Consider the following 19,947-nt stretch of genomic DNA (forward strand, 5'->3'; position numbering starts at 1 on the left):
TTAAATTTATTTAAATTTTGCATAACTTTTGAATGGTTTGCCCAAAAATCACAAGACTGGTCTCTTTCGGTGTGACATACCAAGTTAAGCAATACCTAATTTTCTCATGTCAACCTTTGTGCTTGTTTGATTTTAATCCTATAATGTTCATATATGCATTCAAGTCAATGTGAAATTTAAAGGGACCCTATTTACTATCTTAATAATAAGCTTTCTGGTCTTACTGTGCACACAACAATGCAGGCTTTATGAAGTAAAAATTTACAGCATTTTCACATTCTGGTCTGACTCCATTTTTCAAGTCCAACCCTACATTTTTTATGTTGTTGAATATCATCTTTCACTCATAAATATGTCATATGATGGAAGTTAAAATATTTTTGTTTACTAACAGAAAAAGGGTTTATAGGATGTAATCTAAAATGAGAAGATAAAATTTAGTCTAATGTAGTTTAGTAATGTGGGTAAATCCTTCTTGAAATCTTCCCAACCTTTCTTGCAATAACTTTATCCTTCCTCATGTTTCACTTTTATGTATTATTGCGCATATGCTACTTTCAATCTTTTCATTATTAAAGCACTACTTTCTTGTTGCAAATTAACCTTGAAAGTAGGGCTGGGCAAAAAATCTAATGCGATTTTCATGCGAAACTCATCAGTAAAACCGCTTCTGGTGATTAGTTGTAAATCTCCAGCACGTGCTTTCAGATGGAGCAGCATTTACTACACAGAGCCGTAGATCACTGACAAGCTACACCAAATCGCAGGCGATTTTTTATTTATTTTTTTGCACAGCCCTACTTGAAAACAGCTTTCTTTGAGTAGACTTAATAAATAGACCTCAGGTAAGAGAAGGCTGTATATTAATGCTTTCCCAAAATTGTGATGTTTATAGTTTGCTTATAGTTCAATCTTGCCTTTTTCGCCATACTCTCCTTTGAAGGCTGCACTATTAAAGTTTTTAAAAATTTTCCTCTTCATTAGCTCAGGGCCCATACCCTGCGAAGCCTGTCGTTCTGAGGGTATATTTGAAGAGGCAATGTCAATGCTCAATATTGCAGTGGTAAGTGCCATAGTTGATTCTGTTCTCTTCTTGTTTATTATTGTGAAGCTGGTTCGAAACAATCTATATGAATTAAAGCCCTACATAAATAAAGGTGACTTGACTTTACTTAATCTTGTAATTCTATCATTGTTTTTATTTCCTGGTAACTCCTATTCAGAGTATACATTCCTGGCAAATGTACTTGCACTGGTGTAATGTTTAGCAGTTACAGGAATACAAAAGGTACTCCTTAATGACGAAAATTCCATGGTCTTTGACTCCCCCATAGGCATTTCCTGATAATGCCGCACGAAGAGAAATTGATAGCTTGCCTGCCAAATGCCGAAATGACGGATGTAGTTGGTCTGGAACTCTGAAAGAGTATGAGGTAAGAACATTATTCACCTGGCTTGTCATATCCGTCTTAAAATGTTTTACATTTCTAAATGTCAACTAATTATGCAAACATTTTCTTTGAAATTATTTCTAACCCAGCAGTTGAGCAAAACAAAAAAAAGCTGATGAGTTTGATACTGTCAGTTTAAAAAATAACATCCGCCCACATCAGTGAGAATGAAAGTCAGAAATAAAGCTGGGGGTTGGGTGGAAAGTCCCAAGGCTGCCTGGAAAGTACCAGCGTTACCATATACAGGGTGGAAGATAATGAGCTTTTCATAGTGTAGTACTTGTCTTTTAAAACTGTTAAAGGCATAATAACCTCATTTTACCATTTTGTGTAAAGATAATGAAAATTTATTTTAAAATTTTAGGCTTGGAAGGCTTTTTTTGCATTGCAAAAGGGTTTTATGGTATTCAGTATTTCGGTATAACTGGATTCAGTATTTAAAAAAAAAAAAAAAAAACATTTATTAAATATTTAAGGGTATTCACACAGCTGGTGGTTATATAGTGTTATAATTGTATGTGATTGTGTAAGATTAAAGTAATGCTTAAAAGTTAAAGTTATTTTGATTGCTGACAAAAAATCCTGCCAAGTTTCCATTCTGACTTTCAGTCTGGTTTCTGAAATCCTGAAACCTTTTCAAGTTTAACTTTGTCTGGGGTTTTTTTTCACTTCTGTTTAGCTGGTAAAAGTATCAGCGTGACACAATTCTTCCCTTGTGACTTACTAAGACTGTCATTGTTCTGAAGCCTTACCCCTATGTCTGAGTCGGTGTTGATTCATCTGGTGTGAGCACGGCATGGCTAAAGAAATGAAGCAAGAAATTCCCCTCAAGTACACCATGTACTTGAAATATTTATCTTGGATCAGTTGCTCCATCAGTTGCTATACTGATAAAATGACTAACTGACTTGATGCTGATTGCTTTTTCTGAGTAACAGATATATCTGCCATGACATTTCCCACACCCTTCCTGTGTTTGCTGTGTCAACTAGAGCTGTGGAATATAATCGTTTTTACGATTCATTGCGTTGTTAATGTGAAAATAATAAAACATTTTTTAAAAATGTTATTAAAAAGACAGAACGTTTTACACACCATTACACGTGGTAGGGAGCAGTTGTACATTGCTTTAGTACCAACTAACATTTTCAAAATACGAACATTTTCATGAATTTGAAAGTTTGTCAGAACGGCTTTATGAACAATTTATACAAAAAAAATATAAATTGTTCATAAACAATTGCTGTTGCTGTCTGCGTTTCCATCCCGGTCTAATGTACCGAGAAGATTAGGCAAATAGTCTGGTGACTTAGGTCTGCGCGCGTTTCTCAATAACAAGTAAGCAAATTTCGGACTCGGTAGTTCGGGCTCGGGAGTGTGCGAAATTCGCCTCAAGCCCCGTTCACACCGCCAGCGACACACAGCGACAGAGCGACATAATCCCATTCATTTTCAATGGAGAGCTGGCGACTTCCGACGACAGTGACCGTTGGCGACGGAATGTGGGCGTGTCAAGCGATGCGAGTCAAGCACAAAAGTTCAGAATTCTTCAACTTTATGCAAATAAGCAGCGAATTTCGCGAGCGACAACCAATGGGAGTGAAGTCAGTGGAGAGCACGTGATTCATCTGCTGTAGTGGAGTGTTACGGGGTAACTAGGCAACCAGTAGTGGGAACGCCCACTAGCGACCTCAATTGCCAGCCACAAGCGAAGAGCAGCGAAAAAGTCGCTGGCAGTGTGAACGGGCCAATAGGAGTGAAGAATCTGTCTAGAGTGCAGCGATTTCACTGTAACCACATACATGGATATAAAAAATAATGCGTAGGAAAAAAAACGTTGGCTGTCTAAGTGAGTTTGATTCATACATTGATGGTTCCAGTTGTTAATTACATGATGCAGTGAGCAGTTTAGCACCGGTTAATGATTTAATGCACAAGCACTGCTGTAGTTTATATAACAACACTCTCCAACAGCAGAATGGTACTTTTATTTCTTTTAAGTCTAATTCCTAGTCACAATATAATGATATCTTAGTTTTACCGGCAATATACAGTTTGTGATTGCATTTTATATGTCCAGACGTGCAGTCTACCAATAGCATTAGAGCTACAGCAGTAGGAACGCCCACAAGCGTCTTCACAGCACGGAGTCTAGCGACATACAGCGAAAAAGTCGCTGGCGGTGTGAACGGGGCTTCAATCTCGTCTTTCAACTCGAGCGGAAAATTCGCCTAACGCGTTCTCGCGCAAGCCAATCAGCGAAGAGCTTATTGGCACGTCCAGTTGAATCAGACAATAGAAGAGAGCATTATTGCAGCCGTCTGTTATTATATAGGTCTGGAGCATAGAAAACAATTAAAATCAGTTGTAGTGGTAGTTGTATTTTATTAGCATGGCTACAGAGATGCTGCTATCAATAAAAAAATAATAATAGTAATATCAGTGTATATATACAGTAGTAAAATGTAACACATTAATACAGGATCCTAACGTTATTCATCCTCCTCTGGATGGTGCTGTGAACCCAGACACGTCTGCGTTTGGCTTTCCATTGTATTTGGGACTTTTTGACAACAGGTACAAAACAGCGATTATAGTTATCTCCACCACGGTTGATTGCGCTGTTTTTATTCGCGCGAGTGACACGAAAAACATCCCGCGAGTAATCTAGAGCGAGTGACGCGATGCGCATATTCGCTTCGCATCTGGTGTGAACACACCATTACAGTGTGTTCACACCAAATGCAAATTTAATTATTCACGCAAGTAGATTACATACAAAGTCAATGCAAAGACGCGAATAGAGGCGAATTCGCGCCAGGCGACGTGAAATGCGCGACGCGTTTGCCGCGAACGCGAGATATTAGCCTCAATCGCGTCTTCGCGCAAGTTCAAAAATGTTCTTCTTGTTACTTAAATGTTCATATAAAACAAAATAATAGAAAATAAAGAATATACAGTATATGCTATATAGCCATTCATTAAAGCTGCAGTCCATAACTTTTTTTGGTTAAAAATGATCCGAAATCAATATTTGAGCAAGTACATAACCAGCCAGTGTTCAAAACTATCGCCTTCAGCCCGATTCACAACGGTTAGCATATAATAATGTTTTCTAATTTGAGTGGACGGGTAGGTTTTCGCGGGAAATTCGTGCATGGACCTGCGTCATTAAGTCACGTCTGTAAACAAGAAGTTGACCCAACTACTAGGCTGTCGCATGTGAGGATCCTGCAGGTGGCGGATCGTTTAAAGCCTTTTCTCACAGCAGCCAGAATAATTAAATTTATCATTTTGATGGCGGATTGTAATCCATAAAAGATTGTGTTTGTGAAACACATGTGAATGAAATTAAATTATATTCCAGTTATAAATGATTACAGATAGCCTGGGATTACAAAAAATTGTATTTTAAAGAAAACCAGTTTGAAGGGAGCATAATTAGCTTTTTGGGTTAAAAATAATTTCTTAATACGAAATTCGAAGAGTATGACAATTAGATTAGACATTGAAATCTACACGCTAATACACACTACTCATAGTCACCAATGCTGCTGATGTTAACAGTAATCATTTGAGAATAAAGTATAATAATAATTTGAATGGTTTGATGTGATATGAGCTAAACGATCTTTTGATTTAATCACAATTGGAAGCGAGATTTATGGTAATGCTTTTTTCCTCGGTTGGTCAGAACAAACGTGGCAGACTTGTTACTTGTTCAGATGGCAGTATACGGTGAAAATTCTTATTTGGGTCATATTCCAAGACATAGGCAAGAATCTGTGATTGCGAAGTACAGAAAATATCCACACCGGTGGGATGACTGACTGCCACACATACTCTTCAGAACATTAGATTCATCTGCGCTGGAGCCGCGCCGACTCACAACCCACGCAAACTAGATAATTCCGCACACAGCTGCAATTCCAGGTTTCAAACAGAGATGGCGACAAAGAGGCAAAACTTACGGACTGCAGCTTTAACCTTAACATTTTAAAAAGCTTAACTAGTACATTTAAAGTTCTCCTAGTAATGCAGGTTTGGAACTACATAAATGTGGGTAAACAATTCTTTTATTTTTTTTGATGAATTATCCCTTTAAGTCAGAGGTCTCAAACTCAATTCCTGGAGGGCCGTAGCTCTGCAGAGTTTAGCTCCAACCAGCTCCAACTCACACCTGCTTGGAAGTTTCTAGTGATCCCGAAGACCTTGATTAGCTGGATCAGGTGTGTTTGATTAGGGTTGGAGCTAAACTGTGCAGAGCCGTGGCCCTCCAGGAATCGAGTTTGAGACCAGTGCTTTAAGTTCTCAGGGATTTCTGAAACTGTGCAAAATAGCATAAATTATTTTGCAGACACGTTTGTCTTGTCCACAAGGTCATTATGTACTTTCAGTCACCTTTATTTATATAGTGCTTTATACAATACAGATTGTGATAGAAAAGACTAAATTTTCCAATTTTAATGTCAGTTGATCATTGAATCAGTGGTGTTATTGTCCAGCTCAGTTCAGTTTAAATAGTGTCTGTGCAATCAAGTCAACAATATTGCCAGAAATTGGGTGTCCCTAAATAAGCAAGTCAAAGGCGACAGTGGCAAGAAACCAAAACTCCATTGGTGACGGAAATGGACCGGGCCAGTTCTCCTTTGGTCAGACGAAACCATCATGGCGTGGTTTAATTAGTTTCAGCCAGTGATTGTCTTGTGACCATTTAATAACTTAAAAAGCAGGAAATGCATATACATCTCATGGGAATAAAGGACATGAACAACAGCTATAAAAAGCTATTCACATTCTCAAGATTATAGTGAATGGGGCACAATTTAGGAATTGACTCATACACAACAATACACTAACTGTGGTATTTTTCCATTCAACATAGCATTTGAGCTAAACATTTACTGAAACTTCTTTTCTTCACTAGGGTCAGCATGAAGGTCGTTGTGACTTTGAACGTGTAAAATGTGAAGCATGTCAAGCACTCATCCTGGTCAGTGAGAAAGACCGCCACAATGAGCGGGAATGTGAGGCCAGAACCCTGAACTGCAAATACTGCAAGGTCGCATTCAACTTTAAAGAAATTAAGGTAATCCGCATCCTAGAAGTGGTCTATCTTTACGTTTTTTTCTACTGAGTGGTTTATAGCTTGTGTACTTGTTTTTGCTGTGTCAGGTAGAGCTGTGGAATATAACCGGTTTTATGATCGCAATGTTAATGTGAAAATAAAAGAATGATTTTTTAAAAATTTTATTAAATAGACCTATCATACATATTAATGTATTGTTTTATTGTAAATAAAGTACCCCTACTATAGGCTATTTAAAAAAAATGGCTTATGTCCTTCACAAAAAAAGCACTTGCATCTAATGTTTCCATTTCAGTTTTTCACAAAAAGAAAATGCATGAATGCAAAAACAAAGTGCGGGAAGAGAGTTATTAAGTTCAATAAGTGTATTATAATGTTACACATGTAATCTGATGTGTAACATTATATTAGATCTGTGCAATTTTGTATATTATGTTTTTGCTATTTTGCACATTGTCTATTTTGTCTATTTTTATATTATTCTTTTTATTATCTGTGTCTTGTCACTGTCAGTCTGCTGCAATGTGGAGCTTCCGTCACTAAAACAAATTCCTCGTATGTGTAAACACCTGGCAATAAAGCTCATTCTGATTCTGATTGGGTCGTAATATAAACCTGCTGCTGTCTGTGCCATTAATGTTACTCAAACAACGAAATAAAAGGTTATCACTCACTGATCTTGACTGAATAACTTTTGTAGTTTTAAAGGGGTCCTTGATTGTATTTCACTTTTTTAACTTCAGTTAGTTCAATGCGAAGGGAGATATTTGATTTTACAGAATTCGTTTTTTAAGGCCTACAACACACGGCTGGTAGGGACTACAACGAGCTTCTTCCCGGGTTGGTGACATCACAAACCCTAAAATTTACATAAATCCTGCCCCTTGTTTTCTTAATAAACAAACACTTGTTACTGTTATAAATTAAACAATTACTCTACAAAAATGCTACAGTGCAATCATGTATTCTGCTGTACTAAAGCTTTACTAAGGATAAAAACGTATATCAAAAGCTAACATAAACCGCAGTAGCATTTACAAATAACAACGTATCTAAAAAGTATGAGACAACTAAAACAAAAAAACATACCATTCTGAAACATCCTGTAAGAGCCGTGCTTGCACAGGTTCTGCTCGATCATCTTCACTAATATTCTCTGGGTCTAATTCGGGCTCAAATTGACAAGGCACTATTGACGCCATTGTTTACAATACACTGGAGCACATACAACTACCCGTATTGGTAAGGGGCATGATATTTCCAGACAACATGCACTAGGTGGTTAGTGAATCACAACAAACTGGGCCAGCTAACCAATCTGAGCTCATTGAGTATTTCTGAGGGAGGGGCTTCATAGAACCAGGAAGTCAGGAAGTTCGAAAAAAGCTGATTTACCCCCCCTTTAATAATAATATTTTTTATTTATAATTAATACACTGAAGACTATGCAGTAACTTCTACATTTGAATATTTGGTTTCTGTATTATTTCTTACTTTAATGATTCTGTTAAATAGATTACAATTAAAAAATGTAAAGCACTGTTCATTTAATTTGTTTCTTGTATTTGTTCTACTGTTTGTTATTTGCATCTTCATTCTTTATTAACAAAGACAAAATAACAAAAATAACTATATTGTGATTATTATTATAATATTATTAATAAAAGATTTGGAGGAAAAGATGCACCATGATGCATCAAGAATTGCTTTATAATCAAATTGTTACCTTTTGAATGGTCATCGAATCAAATCGAATTATGAGGCAAGTAAAGATTCACACCCCTAGTGTCAACAGACTCAAGCTGTTGCAATATTTAATTTCACTAGCTTGCTATTAGGGCTAAAGGGTAATGAAGTGTGAAACTCCTCTATAAAAGCATTGCATAATACATCATAGAATGTGACTGAATTCATGATGGAATTTTTCTTGTACAGGATAGTTGAACTGAAATGAATGATTCTTATCATTTACTTTCAACTCATAAAGTAAATTATGAATGATGAAGTAATTGAAATGCTTAGGGGTTGAAGCACAAAGGGTGAGCAAAATAGTTGTTGTTGATATCATATCATCTTTGCTGATTCTCTTTCCTACATTACTCCTTTCTGTCACAGGCCCATGATGAAATATGTCAGAAGTTTCCCATGCAATGCAAAGACTGTGGTAAGAAGAAAATCCCCAGAGAGAAGGTTGGTCTGCGTTCTCAGCCATAAATGGTTTCTGCTTGAATTACAGTATTTGTCAGTATGAATGTAAACACTGTTAAATATATATTAACCTCTAAAACATGTTTTTTCTTTCACACAATGCTTCTAATCATGTGTTGTCATAATCATGTGATGACTTTTTTCTCTGACTTTCTCCCGTTTTTTTTGTTGTTGTTTTTTTTGCAGTTTCAAGAGCACATCAAGTCTTGTGCAAAGTCTAAATCTGCGTGCCAGTTCAGTGAGATTGGCTGCAGGGCAGTGGTGTGTATTTGTTTCTCATGAATGTAGTTAAATTCAGAATAGAATTGAGGCTGTGCGAGAAAATATTGTTCAAAGAAGATCTACTGCCTATTTGCAGAGTAGAAAAATGCCAAGCATTTCTGAGTTGCCTAGTTAATTAGCTTGTTGAGAATTTAGTGTTACAGTGTTAGCCAACCGAAAGTATTTTATTTCATTTGTGGTATTTTGTGACTAAAACGTTCTTTTAGCCGTTCTGAAATTCTTGAAATAATTTTGTCACAACTAATAATTTTTGTCAGAACTACTGCATCTATTTGAGACTTTCAGTTTGTGCATAGTTTTCCACATGGCTTTAAAATAGAACCAAATTATGTAAATAGTCTGGAGTGTGGGTTAGAAAAGTCCCAAACTTACTGACATTGCTAGGTATTAAATGTATGCAGTACTGTAATTTGTGTACTTGCAAAGGTTGGTGAATCATTGGGGTGAGTTTAAGCACTCAAAAAACTCCCCTTATAATCATTAAAGCGGTCTATACACTGATGAATAAATCTCCAACTTACATCATACGTACATCTGCACTTTGTTGTTTATGATGAGAGAATACACTCAGTGAGTGCGCGCACTGAACCAAACTCCAGTGTTTCAGCGATGACTCATCTAAACGCTTCTGATTGGCCGCTGCGTTCATAAACTCAACAGACTTGTGTGTGATTGGTTATAACGTGCAACACTGTAAAAACGCGGAAAAAGATTCATGGTGCAACATTGAGCAGATCTGAATTTAATGCTGCAGTCGAGTCAACAATTCATTTCATTTTCATTTTATTCATGACTGCCGTAATGGATTTAGGTTACCTGCAGCAGCATTTTTGTCCACGTGTGTTGCATAGTTTCTACAAGCGGAAACTGATTTCTCGGATATTATGTCGTTTGATAGGCGACAATGAATCCCAGCTCCAAATGCAAGTTTTAAAAGGCATCTGGCAGCAATTGACAGCGCTCTGATCCAATGACATACGGGCATCGTCAGATTGACAGTACTCTAGCCCAATGATGTTGGAGCATCCATTGGGGGCAGCAATCATATTGAGAGAATACACTCAGTGAGCGCACTGAACCAAACTCCAGTGTTTCAGCGATGACTCATCTAAACGCTTCTGATTGGCCGCTGCGTTCATAAACTCAACAGACTTGTGTGTGATTGGTTATAACGTGCAACACTGTAAAAACGCGGAAAAAGATTCATGGTGCAACATTGAGCAGATCTGAATTTAATGCTGCAGTCGAGTCAATTAATTTCATTTTCATTTTATTCATGACTGCCGTAATGGATTTAGGTTACCTGCAGCAGCATTTTTGTCCACGTGTGTTGCATAGTTTCTACAAGCGGAAACTAATTTCTCGGATATTATGTCGTTTGATAGGCGACAATGAATCCCAGCTCCAAATGCAAGTTTTAAAAGGCATCTGGCAGCAATTGACAGCGCTCTGATCCAATGACATACGGGCATCGTCAGATTGACAGTACTCTAGCCCAATGATGTTGGAGCATCCATTGGGGGCAGCAATCATATTTCAGGATGGCAAACCCTGCTAAAATGTAGTGCAAGTACTTGCGCTCATTGGCGCCCCCTCCTGCTGGTGCCTAGTTTGCCTATCCCTAGAAACACTATTCAAACAATGATTTAGAGACAACTGCAAAACAACTTACACAATACCAGCCTGACAGTGAAGGACTTTACTGACTCCTACCTATATCATTTAAATCATTATAGACATTACCAATGGCAATACAGTATTGTAAACTACAGCCTATAAAGAATATTGCAAATGACACTTCACTCACCACTAACACTATCATTCAGTATTTTCAGTTGAAAAAAAAATATTATACTGCCACGCCAACACTTTGATCAGACAGTCTGCCTTTTATGCTGAATGCAGGAGCAGATATGCGCCTTTTCTGACTGAAACAATATCATACATTGTTGCTAAAACTATTGCAAATTATAGTCCCAATCATAAATTTTACCCTATGGTAACCAAAGGACATATTTCAACATAAATGAATAAAGTAATTTAACATCAAAGAAGTGCTTTTACATAATTTTATGTAACCTTTTTAAAGTAGTATTAATATAGATTTTTTTTTCTTGCATAGGTTGATAATGGTAAGCAGCAGGAGCATGAGCAGACCAACGTGATGGAACATTTGCGTCTCGTGCTAGGTGCGCTGTCCTCCATGCGCGTGCGGACCGAGGGGGCTGGAGAGTGGCAGGAAGATTCCGGACTGGGATTGTATCGCGGACCTGAAGACGCACCTCCAGCGGGGGCTCATGCTGTTGCCCCTAATGCAGGAAGAGGAGGCGGTCCTGGTGTACAGCAGAAAGTCACAGCATTGGAGAACATAGTGTGTGTGTTGAATAGGGAGGTGGAGCGCTCGGCCCTCACCATGGAGGCTCTATCCCGTCAACATCGGCTAGACCAGGAGAAGATAGAGAACTTGGCAAACAAGGTACTACGCACACTTTGCAGGAAATTATACACTTATATAGTTCAGATCAAACGCTCGTTAAGTTTCGGACAGCAGAGATGGTTTTGATGCTCTGCTGTGTGTCAGAGCATGATGCGAGACTCTCACCTTGCAGGTAACACATTATGATATATTGACCGATCTTGTTTTATGATATGCTGGTGGAAAATTTTACTTCAGGGGATAGTTTACACAAATTTGTCTGTCATATTTTACTCTTCCCCCTTGTAGTTCCAAACCCTGTATGCTTTTTTTCTTCCGTGGAACACAAAGAAATTCTGAAGAACTTTTCAATATAATAAAAGTGAAGGGGGGCAGATCTCCAAAATTGGCAAAAAGCAATATACAGTGATAAGTGGTCTATACGACTTCTGAAACGATGTGATATGTTTCTGTGAGTTATGACTGAAATTTAAATCATTCACTGAAAATCTGTTTTTTAAATGGCTTGTTTTTAAAATAAATCTTGAATATTCAAACTTCGCTTTTAGATAAATAGTACCTTAAATTAGTAATATGTACCCTTAAGGTAAAAAATTATACAAAGATGTTGCTTTAAGCGTACTGCCCCAGTACCAAGGTATTCCCCTAAAGGATTCATTTTTTTCACGATTTTACCGTTAGTGTTGATGTCATGTTCAGGCGGGACACAGTTCTGTGTTTTCCACGGAAAAAAAGTAAGTCATACTAGCTTTGAAAGTCAATGTTTATATTAAAAAAAGCTTTACTACAAAACGATTATTAGCGAGATTTGCCTCCATTCGGTGTTACTTGTGAAACAAGAACGTGAGTTTTTTCCTCCTTCAGCAGAAGAGCCACCGCTGTCTCTGCCATCAGCCTTCATTCACATGGGATATAAAGTGGAGACCATCCAAGACTTTCTGATAATTGATCAGTTGATCATTGGGTTAAAAGAGTACTTTAACCAAAAATTAAGATGAAATGTTGACAGAAATTGTCCTTTAAAGGAATAGTTCAGCCAACAATGAAAATTTGCTGATAATTTACTCACCCTTAGGCCATCCAAGTTGTAGATGAGTTTGTTTCTTCAACTGAACCGATTTTGACAAATTTGTCTTTGTCACTTGCTCACCAGTGGATCCTTTGCAGTGAATGGGTGCCGTCAGAATGAGAGTCCAAACAACTGATAAAAACAACAATAATCCACAAGTAATCCAGCCGATCAATTAGTCCAGTCTTGTGAAGTGAAAAGCTGCTTGTCTGTAAGAAACATTCAAATCCATCAAGGCATTTTAACTTTAAACTGTTACTTCTGGCCAAATTACCAGTCCTAGTCCATAACAACACTTCCTCCAGTGAATGAGTCTATTCCCTGTTGTCCTCTAACATCAAAATCCACAGACATATTTGTTTAGAACTTTTTTTGTGCTTGTAAACAATCTGTGCACATTTCTCTCCTGATTCAGAAGAGACGACTTGTTCACAATAAAAAAATATGGATAGAATATACTCGTATTTTTAGCCGGAAGCAATGGTTTGAAGTTAAAGCATCTTAGTGATTAATTTGCTTATTACAAACACGTAGCTTTTCACTTCACAAGATGTTATTGGATGGACTGGAGTCGTGTGGATTACTTATAGATTATGGTGATGCTTTTAGCAGCTGTTTGAACTCTCATTCTGACGGTACCCATTCACTACAGAGGATCTATTGGAGAGCAAGTGATGTAATACTAAATCTGTTCCGATGAAGAATGGTCTGAGGGTGAGTACATTTTTATTTAACTATTCCTTTAATGACAAACCTACTCTTTTAACAATTACCATAGACACCAGTGAACCAAAGACCTTGTACCAGTGTCACCAAGAGCCGCTCATGAAATTACATCTAAGAAAGACACAATAGACCGTTTACTTATTCTACACGTCAGCACATCATTATACATAAGCTACACTGCTGTTTAGCAGTTGATTGTTTGATGGTGACAATTTTTCCTTTAATGACAAAATGTTAAAAAGACATAACCATAGACACCACTGAATAAAAGATAATTTGTCTATATGAGTGTCACAAACGTTCTTAAATCTCACACACAAATAATAAAGGCTCATGTAGATATATCCTTTAAATGTTAGTATGTCATTGTTACAACAATGTTGCTTTTTGGCCGTTTCATAACCCTGTTTCTCATCTGTGTTTGGTGACTCTTGAAGGTGCGACAGCTGGAACGGACTTTAACCATGCGAGATCTGCAGTTAGCAGATTCAGAGCAGTCCTTGCGGGAGCTGCAGTTTTGTACATATGATGGAGTTTTCATTTGGAAGATAGCAGACTTGTTTGATGGTGACAATTTTTCCTTTAATGACAATGTTAAAAAGACAACCATAGACACCACTGAATAAAAGATAATTTGTCTATATGAGTGTCACAAACGTTCTTAAATCTTACACACAAATAATAAAGGCTCATGTAGATATATCCTTTAAATGTTAGTATGTCATTGTTACAACAATGTTGCTTTTTGGCCGTTTCATAACCCTGTTTCTCATCTGTGTTTGGTGACTCTTGAAGGTGCGACAGCTGGAACGGACTTTAACCATGCGAGATCTGCAGTTAGCAGATTCAGAGCAGTCCTTGCGGGAGCTGCAGTTTTGTACATATGATGGAGTTTTCATTTGGAAGATAGCAGACTTCTCTCGTCGCAGACAAGATGCAGTGGGGGGCCGGGCACCTGCCATGTTCTCACCTGGTAAGGTTCAGATTAAAGGACTGTTGCAGGTCTAATACAGGTTAAGATCGATTGACTGCATTTCCTGCATTTAGTTGATTCTTTTTATTATTGTAAATGAATATTTCTGTGTGTTATTGTAAATATTTATTTATTTTTATTACCAAGGGGTGACTATTTGAGAATAATCTATACAATGATTACATGGTCATTAGATGCTGAAGATCTAACTTAACTTGTGCACTGGGAATGTTCTAGGTTGCATTTTGTCTGGTTTCATTCTGAGGGTCTTGACCCTATGTGGTACAACGCCCTGACTTGGAAATTTTTCAAGCTTATGTGAAGGTTGTTTATATAGCAGACCTATCATGTTCCTACATTCATTTTCATTTTATGACATTTGGATCTTCCTCTATTTGGCAGAACTGCTGACCTTCACTTTCGTAGTGTCATCAAGTTCATCAAGAGCCCTGAGGTCTCTCTAGCCCAGGGCTGTCCAAACTCGGTCCTGGAGGGCCGGTGTCCAGGAGAGTTTAGCTCCAACCCTAATTAAACACACCTGAACAAGCTAATCAAGCTCTTACTAGTCAAGTCAAGTCAAGTCACCTTTATTTATATAGCGCTTTTAACAATACAGATTGTGACAAAGCAACTGAACAGCATTAATTAGGAAAATAGTGTCAATAATGCAAAATGACAATAGTAAACACTCATTTTTCAGTTAAAGACAGTTCATCATTGAATTCAGTGAGGTCAACATCCAGCTCAGTTTAAATAATATCTTTGCAATCAAGTCAACGATATCGCTGGAAATGAAGTGTCCCCAACTGGAAGAAATACTTTTGCAAGGATGCATTAAATTCTAAATCATGACATTTATATATACATATACATATTTATATATACATGTAATTCATATTTAAAATAAATGCTTTCTTATTAACTTTTTATTCATCATGAAATGTTGAAAAAGATGCATCACAGTTTCCACAAAAAAGCAGCACAGCACTGTTTCAACATTAATAATAATATAAATTGTTACTTGAGCCCCAAATCAGCATATAAGAATGATTTCTGAAGGGTCTTGTAACACTGAAGACTTGGAGTAATGGCTGCTGAAAATTCAACTTTGCCATCAAGAATAAATTACATTTTAATATATATCAAAATAGAAAACATTTATTTGAAATTGTAGTAATATTTTACAATTTATTGTTTTAATTAGAGATTTTTGAGCATATTAACCACCCCGACTTTTTAATGTGTGTTTATAAACACACGCTTGATAACTTGATATAATTATATCAGTTAAATAATTTCAGTTATATCAATTAATTTAAATTAAACTTGGTATAATTTATATAATTACATTTTTTTAAAATTATATTTAATTGTATTTTAAAATATATTAGTGAAAACTCAAGTGTTATTTGTCTTTTATGCCAAAGTAAAGTTCAGTTAAATCTGTTCATTAAAACTAATTCTCAATCCGAGAAGCAGTTTTATATTTTTGGGAATGATTTCTTCCCATTCAGTGTTCGAAGCTGATTTTAGTAGCATATTAGCATTTTAGTCACCTTTAGTAATATTTTTTCACCTGAGTCCTGGTTAAATTTTGTTCAATTTTTCTTCTGTTCTCTAGCGTTCTACTCCAGTAAATATGGGTATAAGATGTGTCTGAGACTCTACCTGAATGGTGACGGCACAGGTCGGGGCACTCACCTTTCTCTGTTCTTTGTGGTCATGAGGGGCAAATATGATGCACTGCTGAAGTGGCCCTTTAGCCAGAAGGTAAATTATCTGATACTATTTTACTTTCTCTTTTGGGCTTTTGTTTATTCTCTCCTTTTGATATTTTATTTAGGGATGTGATATCAACTAAAGCATCACAATACCACTCATGTTGTTTGAATGCAAACTTTTATAGTAGGGACTGAATGTTGTGCCTATTTTGTTGTACTCTACAGTTTATATAAATATATTGCATTGAATATTACATGTACAATTGACTTAATAAGCAGACTGTTAAATTACGGAGAATTAAGGTGTTGGAGGTTGTGAAAATAACTCTTAGGTAAGGCTTAGTATTGTGGGTTAAACTATTTTAAGGTGATGTTGCTACAGTGTAGACAAGTAAGCAGTAATATATATCTATATGTAATTAATGTAACTACAGGGTTACATAAACTACTAATGGGTTAATGCTAGGAGTAGGGTTTGTTTTATGGTTAGTTACGTGTAATTTGTATTATGCTTACTTTGTATTTCTATAGCAAGTATGTATAATGTTTAACTACGTCATGTTAAAAGAAAGTGTTAGGCTTGTTTCACACTGCATGCATAAGCAGAATGTATTTATTCGGTGCCCATTTTAACAGGTTAGAGCATTTACACAGCACACAGAGATAGCAAGAGCAAAGCTGCACAGCTCACTCTGAATTAAAGCCACAGTGCATTGTTCTTGGTTAAAATAGACCTCAGTTACCACGAAAACGAACTAATTTTACCATAAAATCAAATAAGTGAGGTGTGCCATTTTTCTCAATCACCATATGACATTCTGCGCTGTGAAAAAAAAAAAAATCAATTACAAACTCATCATTGCCAGGAGTTTTTGTCCAAACTTCAATGGCCTGTTTAAAGGATTAAAACTAGAGGTATATTTAACTTTAAGATTACATTTATCATGTAAACTATGTATTTACAGTGGATATAGAAAAGAATCAGCCCCCCTTTAAAATAATCACATTTTGTTGCTTTGAAGCCTGCAATGAAGACTTTTTTTTATTTTTTATTTTTTAATCCAGCTGTCTTTACTCTGTGTTATATCTATCACTTGGATGTTATAAGTTGCACTAACATGTCAGAAGAAAAAAAAACATTCCACAGAATTTCAATGGGGTTTAAGTCTGGGCTCTGACTAGGCCATTCAAGGACCTTTTTCTCCTTCAACCACTGTGTGCTCAGTTTTGCTGTGTGATTTGGGTCATTGTCAGGTATATTTAACTTTAAGATTACATTTATCATGTAAACTATGTATTTACAGTGGATATAGAAAAGAATCAGCCCCCCTTTAAAATAATCACATTTTGTTGCTTTGAAGCCTGCAATGAAGACTTTTTTTTTATTTTTTATTTTTTAATCCAGCTGTCTTTACTCTGTGTTATATCTATCACTTGGATGTTATAAGTTGCACTAACATGTCAGAAGAAAAAAAAACATTCCACAGAATTTCAATGGGGTTTAAGTCTGGGCTCTGACTAGGCCATTCAAGGACCTTTTTCTCCTTCAACCACTGTGTGCTCAGTTTTGCTGTGTGATTTGGGTCATTGTCCTGTTGGAAGGTAAACCTTCTTCCCATTGACAACTTTCTGGCAGAGAGCAGCAAATTTTCCTCAATAATTTGATGGTATTTTGCCCCATCCAATTTTCCTTCTGTCCTGACAAGTGCCAATTTTCCTGCAGTCCCTGCTGCAGAGAAACACCCAATAACAGGATATCACCACCTCCATGCTTTACTGGAGGAATGCTGTCATTTAGATGGTGAGCTGTACTGGATTTCCGCCAGACATATCGTTTGGTGTTGAGGCCAGATAATTCAATTTTAGACTAATTTACCTCAAAATCCTCAGAATCTTCAAGGTGTGTTTTGGCAAAGCTCAGTTGTGTCTGCATGTGGCCTTTCTTGAGGATTAGCTTTTTTTCTTGCAACCCTCCCATACAAGCCACATTTGTGGAGAATTTGTGATATTGTTGTCACATGCACACAATGACCACTCTTTGTCATAAATTCCTGCAGCTGCTTCAGAGTTGCTGTAGGCCTCTTGGTAACCTCTCTGACCAGTTTCCTCCTAGCTCAAATAACTTCTTAATAAGAGACTTCACTGTGCCTCTCGGCATTGATAAAGCCTTTGAAATTTTTTGTATCCATGTCCTGACTTGTGCCTGTCCACAACTTTATCCTGGAGAACTTTTGACAGTGCTTTGTCACCCATAGTTGATTGTTTGCTTCAGTTGCACTACCAAGGACTGAAATGCTCCAGGAAATCTCTTTTCATGCTGAGATAATCAAAATGACCACAGCTGATCACAGTTGAAAGTCAAATGGCTTTGAGTGCCGTTGAGAAGGTGATTAGCTACACCTGATTGAGTTTACAAGTCACTTTTAGGAGGAGGTGATCCTTTTTCCAACTCATTGGCTGCATCCGAAAACTCTAAAATGCTGCCTTCGAAGGCAGCATTCCAAGGCAGGAAGGCATCAAGGCACATCCGAATCCAAATTCTGCTTTACTTCCTGTCTTCAGTGGTACCTTCTTCTGATCTAATTTTGAAGGCAGCATAGATGTATCCTTCGCTGTCTTTGATATCCCACAATCTTGTGCGTTCAGTTCCGTGACGGTTGAGCTAAAAAATAAAGATGGCATCTGAAAGTTGCGTTTGGTGGCCAGTTTGTGTGTAAATTTATATTTCTGACTAAATTTTTTGCACTTTTGATGATATTTCTAGTGAGAAATCAGTATTATAGTAATTAAATATTTGTTTAGTTATCACAAAAAATCGTTGTAGATCATTAAACCGTTACGCTGCCTCAGAAGCCTGGCCGAAATCAGTTTCATGAGGTGCCTTCTTGCAAAAACCCTGAGTGAGAATAGAGTATAAATGTTCGTTTAGTTTTGACAAATTATCACAAAAAATCGTTGTAGATCATTAAACCGTTACGCTGCCTCAGAAGCCTGGCCGAAATCAGTTTCATGAGGTGCCTTCTTGCAAAAACCCTGCCTGCAAAGTCATTGCCTCATATGGCAGCGAGGCAGCAAGTCGGCTGCCTAAGTTTTCGGATACAGCCATTGATTCTGGTTTTTTTTTTTTTTATAAATTTTTTTCCTGACATGTTGGTGTTTATATATTTCACTTGGATGTTATAAGTTGCACTGAGTAAATACAGCTGGAAAAAACAATTTCTTCCTTTCAGGCTGCAAAGCAACAAAATGATTATTTTCTATACCCACTGTACAGCATGTTATATGCATATGTGTGCGGGACAGTAGAAGGGGAACACGGTCACTGCCCATCAATCAAAGCACATGATAGACAGTGGTCAGAGGAGAACAGCTGAAAAACCGAGTGGAAGATACTCATCTTTATTTGCAGTTCAGCTGCGTGTGACAAACACTGCCAGTGTGAAAGCACAATGGGCGCATGCTGCTCCCACTCTGCATACAAAAAGCTCCTGTGCTGCCTCTGCTCTGCTTGTGCATCCAGTGTGAAGCGGACGTTACACTGTTCTGTCATCTAATGTCCAGTATAACTTTCAGAATATGAGCTTGGCATTACATGGATTGCAATTCCTGTCACATTCCTGTTCTTTCCTTCCAGGTGACATTGATGTTGTTGGACCAGAACAACAGAGAGCACATCATTGATGCCTTCAGGCCTGACGTGAGCTCCACATCCTTCCAAAGACCCATCAGTGAAATGAACATAGCCAGCGGTTGTCCTCTCTTCTGCCCTCTCGCCAAGCTGGCAGGCAAAAGCTCGTATCTGAGAGATGACACCATATTTATTAAAGCCATAGTCGACCTCACTGGCTTATAAAGCATTGGATTTATTCATAATGATAATTGATATTATTATTGTAATTATTATTATTATATCTCCGCTGCGGAAGCCGAACTATATTTATATAATATAAATAATAATATAAATGATGATAACATACTTCGATATTGATTT

The 19,947-nt window shown here is 37.1% G+C and overlaps 1 protein-coding gene across 1 annotated transcript; it reads left to right on the forward strand.

The window, feature by feature from the left end:
- Positions 1–983: 983 nt before the first annotated feature.
- On the forward strand, positions 984–19,877 carry traf2b (Tnf receptor-associated factor 2b). The gene is made up of 10 exons (XM_016286591.1): positions 984–1,063; positions 1,335–1,433; positions 6,379–6,540; positions 8,656–8,730; positions 8,935–9,009; positions 11,153–11,506; positions 13,700–13,803; positions 14,162–14,235; positions 15,857–16,005; positions 19,591–19,877. Exons 1-10 carry the CDS (start codon positions 1,040–1,042, stop codon positions 19,807–19,809), a joined length of 1,335 nt encoding a protein of 444 aa, XP_016142077.1. The 5' UTR covers positions 984–1,039; the 3' UTR covers positions 19,810–19,877.
- The last annotated feature ends 70 nt before the right edge of the window (positions 19,878–19,947 follow it).

The sequence above is a fragment of the Sinocyclocheilus grahami genome, unplaced genomic scaffold (genome assembly GCF_001515645.1).
Source record: "Sinocyclocheilus grahami isolate Dianchi unplaced genomic scaffold, SAMN03320097.WGS_v1.1 scaffold212.1, whole genome shotgun sequence".
Lineage (NCBI taxonomy): Eukaryota > Metazoa > Chordata > Actinopteri > Cypriniformes > Cyprinidae > Sinocyclocheilus > Sinocyclocheilus grahami.

Bases quoted from the DNA above. Each gene is read 5' to 3' on its own strand.
- traf2b (XM_016286591.1), top strand. From the start codon at position 1,040: ATGTCAATGCTCAATATTGCAGTG. The intron at 8,731-8,934 runs GTTGGTCTGCGT...TTTTTTTTGCAG, and splicing joins AGAAAATCCCCAGAGAGAAG to TTTCAAGAGCACATCAAGTC. The intron at 13,804-14,161 runs TTGGAAGATAGC...TGGAGTTTTCAT, and splicing joins ACATATGATGGAGTTTTCAT to TTGGAAGATAGCAGACTTCT.